General features: G+C 41.6%; 2 protein-coding genes across 2 annotated transcripts; both read right to left on the bottom strand.

Moving 5' to 3' along the window:
- Positions 1 to 1,073: 1,073 nt before the first annotated feature.
- On the bottom strand, positions 1,074 to 5,024 carry LOC149973025 (uncharacterized). Its single transcript, XM_090214289.1, has 5 exons — positions 4,791 to 5,024; positions 4,648 to 4,687; positions 3,943 to 3,963; positions 3,594 to 3,702; positions 1,074 to 1,239 (listed from the first exon to the last, which is right to left on the bottom strand). The coding sequence occupies exons 1-5, from the start codon at positions 4,957 to 4,959 to the stop codon at positions 1,204 to 1,206; spliced, it is 375 nt and encodes a 124-aa protein (XP_090070415.1). The 5' UTR covers positions 4,960 to 5,024; the 3' UTR covers positions 1,074 to 1,203.
- Positions 5,025 to 5,666: 642 nt separating this feature from the next.
- Positions 5,667 to 9,576, bottom strand: vatf (Vacuolar ATP synthase subunit F). The gene is given in 2 exon segments (NM_001160545.1): positions 5,667 to 6,724; positions 9,325 to 9,576. Coding segments are annotated over 2 exon segments (360 nt in total). The 5' UTR covers positions 9,483 to 9,576; the 3' UTR covers positions 5,667 to 6,522.
- Between the last annotated feature and the right edge of the window lie 166 nt (positions 9,577 to 9,742).

Raw genomic sequence — 9,742 nt, 5'->3', positions numbered from 1 at the left:
ATGGGGTCCCTCTGGAGGTCAGTCCTCTGGCTACGTGCCCTGCGTGCCGGGTCGGTATTTGGCCATGATTACTACAAATGTAGATACCTGGCTAGACTAACTTACCAATCTAAAAATTGTTAGCTGTCATGGCTAATTGAGTGACTGCACGATGACGTTTCGATCTTGTATCTTGTGTATTCTAATATTCTAACTCTCAACAGTTGAGACTCTGGGGGCCAGGGGCCCTAAACGACAGCATGTCGCTTATGCCTGGAGCCGGCCCTGCGGTACACGATGACAAATATTTGATACTTTTCTTAAGTGATTAATTAAGACATTTATTAATATGTCTTTAATAAATAGCAACTTTTTAGGTTTACCACACACAAATTACACCCTCTGTACAACTTCTCTCCTATTGTGTCCTCTCCTCCATCACCAAGTGCTGCACATAAGCAATGGGCAGGTGGAGTGACTAAATCTTTCAACGTTTCTCTCAATCCTCTTGTCCTTCCAGATCAGTGATGGCAAAGGAAAGCAGAGAAAGAAAAGTAATGGCTTAAGAGCAATAGAGCACAGCCAGCAACTCCTGTATATGAGGCCCCACGTTACACTTCCTCTCATCTCTTGCCGTTGCCATGTGGGTCTCGGGTGGCCCCGCCTGCACTCTCGTCCCCGCCCTGGTTCAGTATATGGCCCAGGGCACAGAGACTCACCACGCAGCCTTGAGGCGCTGCTACATAATATTCATGCCTAAAAAGAGTTGCCAAGAAGGACAGAAGTGATTTCCCTTCAACGATGCACAGTTTTGTAATGTTTTTTGTCTTCCCTCCTTTCAGAGATAAAGCGCCACCTACTGATAAAATGTATGATGACTGACTGAAAACATACTTACAATGGGCATTTTCTTTCCCTTATATCCATAAGGAGTGGAGGACCGTTGTACCTGTGTCTGTGTGCAGTAGAGGGGAAATAAATTATTAATGACATATTGGAACATGTGCAAAATGAAAGGGTAGATGCCTGTTTATAATAATAGCATAAGAGAACTCACATAGGTAATGTTGAGTTGCTGTCTGTCTCGTTCCGGCTTTGCATCAACTCCTCAGGCCTGTTGGCAAAAGAGCAACAACAGAGTGGAAGTTGAACTGCAACAGTATATATTTTCTATAGCATACCCACAATCCTTTCCACCAATGATCTTCCTCACGATGAGCCATGTCAGTGCTGTTCCAAGGAACGTAGGTCTCCTCTGGCCTGCGTGGATACAGAGGAGATATCAGTAGTGAGTTAAACTACTCTCAGTCACTTCAAGCTATAGAACATTACTTGTTTACTCAGCTGGGTTTCGTGGCCTACATACAGTATACATATAAAACCCGCACACAGGTCATGGACTAACATCAAGGCCTCTAAATTCAACATGAGATTATCACTTTATCAGTTACTCTGTCTGTCTGTACTTTTGTTTTCCTTTGTGTCATTCTGCTCAACTAGACATTCATGGTTGAGTAAGGCCTATATTTTTTTTATTTACCAGAGTGAGTGTGGATTGAATCAAGAAAAGCGTAGACAGACATTTATGATTCTATTTCTCTGTGGAAAGAAGGCATTTATTGCATCACTCCTGGCTTGTAAAAAGCTTTTATTCGCTTACAAAAGAAGTGACGTATACAGTGCCTTGCGAAAGTATTCGGCCCCCTTGAACTTTGCGACCTTTTGCCACATTTCAGGCTTCAAACATAAAGATATAAAACTGTATTTTTTGGTGAAGAATCAACAACAAGTGGGACACAATCATGAAGTGGAACGACATTTATTGGATATTTCAAACTTTTTAAACAAATCAAAAACTGAAAAATTGGGCGTGCAAAATTATTCAGCCCCTTTACTTTCAGTGCAGCAAACTCTCTCCAGAAGTTCAGTGAGGATCTCTGAATGATCCAATGTTGACCTAAATGACTAATGATGATAAATACAATCCACCTGTGTGTAATCAAGTCTCCGTATAAATGCACCTGCACTGTGATAGTCTCAGAGGTCCATCAAAAGCGCAGAGAGCATCATGAAGAACAAGGAACACACCAGGCAGGTCCGAGATACTGTTGTGAAGAAGTTTAAAGCTGGATTTGGATACAAAAAGATTTCCCAAGCTTTAAACATCCCAAGGAGCACTGTGCAAGCGGTAATATTGAAATGGAAGGAGTATCAGACCACTGCAAATCTACCAAGACCTGGCCGTCCCTCTAAACTTTCAGCTCATACAAGGAGAAGACTGATCAGAGATGCAGCCAAGAGGCCCATGATCACTCTGGATGAACTGCAGAGATCTACAGCTGAGGTGGGAGACTCTGTCCATAGGACAACAATCAGTCGTATATTGCACAAATCTGGCCTTTATGGAAGAGTGGCAAGAAGAAAGCCATTTCTTAAAGATATCCATAAAAAGTGTCGTTTAAAGTTTGCCACAAGCCACCTGGGAGACACACCAAACATGTGGAAGAAGGTGCTCTGGTCAGATGAAACCAAAATTGAACTTTTTGGCAACAATGCAAAACGTTATGTTTGGCGTAAAAGCAACACAGCTGAACACACCATCCCCACTGTCAAACATGGTGGTGGCAGCATCATGGTTTGGGCCTGCTTTTCTTCAGCAGGGACAGGGAAGATGGTTCAAATTGATGGGAAGATGGATGGAGCCAAATACAGGACCATTCTGGAAGAACCTGATGGAGTCTGCAAAAGACCTGAGACTGGGACGGAGATTTGTCTTCCAACAAGACAATGATCCAAAACATAAAGCAAAATCTACAATGGAATGGTTCAAAAATAAACATATCCAGGTGTTAGAATGGCCAAGTCAAAGTCCAGACCTGAATCCAATCGAGAATCTGTGGAAAGAACTGAAAACTTCTGTTCACAAATGCTCTCCATCCAACCTCACTGAGCTCGAGCTGTTTTGCAAGGAGGAATGGGAAAAAATGTCAGTCTCTCGATGTGCAAAACTGATAGAGACATACCCCAAGCGACTTACAGCTGTAATCGCAGCAAAAGGTGGCGCTATAAAGTATTAACTTAAGGGGGCTGAATAATTTTGCACGCCCAATTTTTCAGTTTTTGATTTGTTAAAAAAGTTTGAAATATCCAATAAATGTCGTTCCACTTCATGATTGTGTCCCACTTGTTGTTGATTCTTCACCAAAAAATACAGTTTTATATCTTTATGTTTGAAGCCTGAAATGTGGCAAAAGGTTGCAAAGTTCAAGGGGGCCGAATACGTTCGCAAGGCACTGTATTAGGTTTAGTCACTTTACACAAAACAATTAAGTATTTGGCATAAAGTACTCAACACATTGAATGTAATTTATGAACTATTATAATAGTTAAATCTACTCTAAACGCCCCCTTGCATTAGTTTCCTTTTCATGCTCACAACTTACTTAAACTCTGGTGCAGTACATTTCAGAAATAGATGTAGAGCAGTTTTTTGTTGTTGGAGAGCCACAAAACCTATTATCAAAGTCATGCTGCAACCAATGTGATAAAACGTGTTAGTAAAAAAACTGGGTGCCAATTTAAGGTTTGCTGTGTCAGTGTCATTGTCTGCCTACCCCATGGGGGTCTTTGGTGGAGGTGCACGCTATCTCGTCCCCTTTCTGCAGGGCTGACCCCAGATTAGAGTTCATACAGGTGGGAAGGTAGCAGAGAGACACGCTGCATCTGGATTGAAAGGAGGGGAGTATCAGGTTAGAGGACTGGAGTGTGTCCTGCTGGGTGGTCAGATATGCAGCAATGACCTGCTGCTAATGAAACAGTTAAGGTTATGTGTATGCACTATTGCTTTAACAATAGTGCAGTTGGACACACACATAACTGTTCGACACACAAACACACACAGGCTTGTGTGCTCAGTCAAATTATTCAATCACATTGTACTTGCGTACATTTAGGGAGACTTACGGTATTGTGCGGTCGTAATCCCTGAAAGAGAAAGGAAAAAAGACGAGATATTTTAGAAAAATGTCTGTCAGTCCATGAAACTTGTTCTTTCACATCTGGTAAAACAAGATTGAAGAGTCAATCATGAGTCAATAGTGTTTATACAGTTAAAGTACATGTGTTTGGCCCTCAGGGGCCATGGTGAGTTTGAAGAGCTAACTTACAATAACAGACTCATATTCTACATAGGAAGTATAATTCTGTAACGATAGAACAAATCACTTTATTGGTCAATTGCCCACAAGGTCCAACCCAAATTGTACTTCCACTTTCAACCCAACCCCTCTGAAAAGACACACATACATTTTGGAGAGGTGCGGGGGGCTGCCACACTGGCCTCCCGGGGAGATGTTATAGTGGGGGGTTAAGTGCCTTGCTCAAAGGCATAACGGTAGGCAATGGCATCTAGGATTTGAGACTCAAACTGGCTCGCCTCTCTAACCGCTAGGTTACTTGGCGCTCGAAATGGTTTACAACATTTGGTTTCAACACTATACAAATATAGACCCATAAATGTACTCACTAAAAAGGGAAGGGAATCTCTGTTTCATTGGACTATGTGTCATTTGACATGAAGGGTCTGAAAGAGCAGTATGTTGGTCTCACTATTCTCACATTTAGTCAAACTCTTCCTAGTTTTTTGAAGTATTAGAACCCAACACTCACTGTGTTGTTGAGTTGAAGAAGAGTCTCATATTCATATTGTCTACAGAGGGGGGAAAAAATCACATGCCTCACAGGTCACAACTCTACCCATTCATCCATACAACCTCTAATCTCCTATTTCCACAGGTAGGTAGATGTCTTACCTCTGAGTGCTGTTGAAGGGGACTGGGAATCCAAAGACATAGCCCAGGAGGATGACACGAGAGACCAGGCAGGGATCATCTGTTCTCCAGGAGGGCCATTAGGTCCGTGAAAAAATCCCATGTCCAGGGATAGGTTCATTCTGGGAGCACCTCTTGGCCAACATTCCATATCTTTATAAGGTGCAGGTAGTAGAACAGAGCTGTGTTTGTGTGTTTGTGTTTGTCCCTGGTTCACTGAAGAACATGGGAGAAAATTTAAGAACTCACATGTCCAGCAAGATAAATGAGAAAGCCTGTCTCAAGGTTGTTCAAATATTTGCCAGTTGGATCACAGCATCAGCGTGTGCAGGCCCCTAAATAATGTAACACATCAGGTTCAGTCTCAGGATTTAATCATGGATACCACTCTGAATCTGATTTGTCAGGGTTAATACACTGTGATTTACGTTTGTGCCACTGGCACAGAGATACTGGAAAGTACTTCACTTCTGCCTAAACTATGCAGTGAGAAGTTCAACTTTGGCTTCATGTGAACTTTACCCCACTTCCCAAAAGAAACTAACTGGTCAAGTCACATCATCAGGAAAGCTTACATCTCTTTTAAGATAAGTATAGTTGGTAGTGGGGTCTTATGACTGACATGTAACATTCTTGTTGTACTTCAGGCTACTAGCACTATAAGGCTTTAGAATCAGCATGGAGGATTGCTGGATTTAATTTGAAGACTGTACAGTATGAAATAATGAAGTCTTCCAAGCTAACATCCAGGGAATTGTTTTGGCTTTTGTGAGTAGTGCGATTGTCTTCTAACATCAAACATTTAAGACAGTTGTGCTGGTCTTGATATTATCATTAATTACTTACACAGTACAGGTTGGATAGAATAATTTATTTTTGTAAACATCTATTTGTTTTGTTACAGGTATAAGTTAAAACTGTCACAATACATTACAACAGGTAGTCATTTTGCAGTGCTTAACATACATTTTTTTCAAGCTGTTAATTTTGTGAATTTTCTGTTGAGCTGTACCCTGTGGATTGGGGAATTATACTGGTCATTTCACCAGATGATGAAATACTACTTTGCAGTTTTTTTTTTTTAAAGATCCAAATAGGGGCATTAGGACTGTTTCCATAAATGACAAATGTGAAGTCAGACTAGACAGTCACATGCATGCTCTGACAAATGTTACACTCAATGAATTGCAGATGACTATCCACAAGTCTTTGCCGAGACGTCTTATGCAAGCATACTCTCCCCAAGGTTATGACAAAATGAAGCAAGCGTTTGAAAAACAGACTGGATGAGACCACAAGATACAGTACCTGCGTAAGATTTCATACAACAGCATGAATAACCCGAAAAGGCATACAGCAAAACAATTCAACCATCAATGTGGTCAATGAATAGTAATACCATAATGCTCCAGGCAAAGGAATGAAAAACTACATATTACATCAAACAATTCAACATTCGGTCTGGTGAAAATGCATTGCCAGGTGGATGGGAACAGGACCCAGGCAAGAGATGAGAGGTGGACTGTGGGGACCAATTATGGACTCAGTCAATATGGATAACACATGAAACTGCCATCAGGCATACTTTACAGCCTTCCATAGCATTGCACAAGATAACTAATTTAGGATCATGGGACAGTCTCCAAAGTCCCCCTCCTCCATCTCTGTCCCTGACCAGACCGCGATACTGCATCTTTGGGTACGTGTTGTGTGTTTATCGGAAGTCCTCAGCGGAGAACATGCCCTTGGCCCTGCGTAGGATGGAGTCCTTGGAGGCGTCGTATGGGTGCTCCTTGGAGGGTATCTCCAGCACGGCAGGGATGGACTCCATGTGCTGGTCGATGGCGTGACGGATCATCTCTGCTATGAACTGGTTGATTAGGATGATGCCGATGTCATTGCGAGTCAGGAAACTCCTGTGGGGGGGGGGCATGACAGAAGTAAATAAGTTAGAGACAACGACTGAACATTACAATGCAGGTCTGTAAACAACAAAACACAAGGTATGTTGTCCAGCAGTATTTGAAGGCGTTATGATGAATCATATCACATAACTAGGCCTAATGGAACACAGAAATCATGATACCACCGACCTACAGGTTGTAACACCAGATAATGTGACACACACACGGTATCCATTATACTGGGAGTTACAGGTTAGGTACTGTTTGGTGTTGCACTGAGAATTTTCAATGCCAGGTGTTAACTGTCTAGATAACACCTGACATCCCCTATGCAATTACAAACATAATGGAGCATCAACTGTCTTCACCCTGTGTGCAAACAAGCTCACAGTTTGTCTGCTTTTAGCTATTTATCTTCAATCTCAAAATTAGATAGATAGTGAGGTGAATTGATCACGCTACCAGCTAACTAACCAGCTAACCGGTGTTGTGCCGAAAATCTCCCGACAGAATCCCCCCCCTCACCATTCGCGTGAACGCGCACGCACTCAGTTCTTCATTGCTGCAACTTTTTATTTGATTTATTTCACCTTTATTTAACCAGGTAGGCCAGTTGAGAACAAGTTCTCATTTACAACTGCGACCTGGCTAAGATAGTGCAAAGCAGTGCTACACAAACAACAGAGTCACACATGAGAACTTGCTTGCTAGATGGGGTTGCCAACTTTCTCACTACCAAATAAGGGACAAAAGGTGGCGTGCCAGTGCAGTGCCACGGCAGTGTGGGTACAGTGTTGTGTGAATGAATATACAGTGTATATTCTTATTCAATTGGAAAGGCAAAACATTTTTATATTCCATTTAGTCTATAGCTTTACTAAAACTGTATAATTATGTAAACTTATGTGAATAAACAAAATAAATTAAGAAATCACAATTTGAACCTTTACAGCAAAAAAAATTAAAAATTCAAACGCAAAAGAGGAAAAGAGGGTCATGAGTCACTCACCAAGTCTACTTTTTCCATGGATATTATTTGCTGCTCTTGACTGATTCAAGCAGTCCGTTGTAATTTTGCATAGCCAGAGAGAAGTCCTTACATGACAAGACACAGTTCACAGATATTTGAAGTTTATTTTTGATCAGCTCTGTGTTGCATCTGTTTCTTGAGTCTGACCATTTAATGGTCATCAGAGAGAAAATCCTCTACAAAGGCTCCCCATAGAGGCCAATCAGCTTCAGTTTCACCATTACATTTTCTGGTGAGAAATCAAACCACTTGTCAATGTATGTAATGACAGTGTCATAGAACTTCAAAGTCCTGTTACCGCTTGGAGCTTTGTGCTGACAATTGTTTGTCCATCAGCTGCTTGGTCTGGTATCCAAAAAAGGCTGTCCCGTTTCCGCTGAAGCATCTTCATTTTGAGCCTTTGGACTTCCTTGTAAACATCTGATGCAGAGCATTGTTTCCTCCAGCTTTTTTACAAGTTGGTCAAAAACACACACCCCCACTTTGTGGAAAAAGCACAGATAAATCTTAGCGGCTTCTGTTTTTTCTTCACACTCAAACACTCTTCGGTGCCACAAGACAGGTCTCCCCAAGGGACCTGAAGTATGAAGTAAGAGCTGGCCAGCTTTGCAGGAGACGAATGACAGCTGGATGAAGAGAGAGCCATCGTGTGCAAACATGTCGCATAATTTCACGCCACTCAACGTCAATAAAGGCAAAAACTTCTTTGGGAAGCAGATACTGAGAAGTGGCTGTAGATCTTTAAAACAATTGTCTCAACATCCACTGACAGCTTATCACAGGCATACTTGCAGGCAATATGAGCTATGTGATTTGGGCAATTATCTTTCAGAATGCGATTGTTGGCACTGCTCAATAACTGGTAAACGCAGTGGTGTTTTCCAAAGTTGACATTGGCATTATCTGCTGCACAGGCTGTGATGTGTCTAATATCCAGTTCATGCTTTTCCACACAGTTCATCAGAGCTTGATGTAAGCCATTTGCAGTTTCATCACTGTCTTCATAAAAGTCAAGTAACTTGCACTGCACTCCATCAGACACAGAAATATCTGACGCACACTGGAAACATGTTTCTATTTCCCTTGTTTATGGCATCATTGGCAGCAGAAATACACGGGCGCACCTTCGGTCGGGGACAGATCATCCAAAATATCCCGCAGTCTTTGGTCCTAAAACATTCATTGTAATCATCTCAGCTGTCGTTCGTCCCAAGTGCATCATCTTCACAACATTTAAGTCATGAAACAAAGCACCGTTGAGCTCAAGGTTGCCAACAAAACAAAGCATACAAAGTAGCATGATCAATTCACTTCGCTAACTAGCTGCCGAATAGGCATCAACTCACCACGTAGCTTATTCTTAATGTTTGTCCATAGGCTACCAGAGTGAGGACAGACATTTTTCAGAAATAAACTTAATAAAATAGCCCACCCCCTACCCGGTATGTTATTCTGCCGCTATACAACTTTATATGCGTTTGTTGGTAATCTTGTTGTTTACGAAGTTTTTGGAACATATTAATGTTGGGACGTTCCACAAATTATACCCACTCTAGATAGCTAGCTATAACTTAACACTTACTTGAAGGTCTCCTCTATCTCTGCGATGCTGGTCTCCTTTTCGACCACCAAGAAATTCGGTTTACGATTTTTATTCAGCTCGCCAATGCCACCGAGTAGGAACCCGGTACACGTATCTTCATCACCAATGACGGCAATTAATTTACCTCGCCCTGCCATTATTTAATTCTACAAGATAAAATAGCAAAAACAAGCAATGACTGGATTTTATTCCTTCTCTGAATCACGAAGCTGTCAGCTGACCAGTACTTCCGCATTTGGGAGTTCTTCGGAGACGTCAGCTGTCACAAAACGCAGATAGTGCCATCTGTTGGTTTATAAAAATGTTTTATCATGAAATGGCGAGAATGAAAAAATGACTGTCTCTCAATGAAAATGTAATACATTGAATAGCCCTGAATAGTTTTGTAAAAAAAAAA

The sequence above is a fragment of the Oncorhynchus mykiss genome, chromosome 21, assembly GCF_057628025.1.
Source record: "Oncorhynchus mykiss isolate SJ-2025 chromosome 21, ASM5762802v1, whole genome shotgun sequence".
NCBI classification, from domain to species: domain Eukaryota; kingdom Metazoa; phylum Chordata; class Actinopteri; order Salmoniformes; family Salmonidae; genus Oncorhynchus; species Oncorhynchus mykiss.
Note: the sequence above shows the minus strand (reverse complement) of the source record. Positions and strands in the feature narration are given on the sequence as shown.

Excerpts from the sequence above, each read along its gene's own strand:
- LOC149973025 (XM_090214289.1), bottom strand. The coding sequence starts at position 4,959 with ATGGAATGTTGGCCAAGAGGTGCTCCCAGAATGAACCTATCCCTGGAC. Across the intron at positions 3,964-4,647 it reads TTCTTCAACTCAACAACACA|GGATTACGACCGCACAATAC; the intron begins GTGAGTGTTGGG and ends TTTCTCTTTCAG. Across the intron at positions 3,703-3,942 it reads GATTACGACCGCACAATACC|ATGCAGCGTGTCTCTCTGCT; the intron begins GTAAGTCTCCCT and ends CTTTCAATCCAG.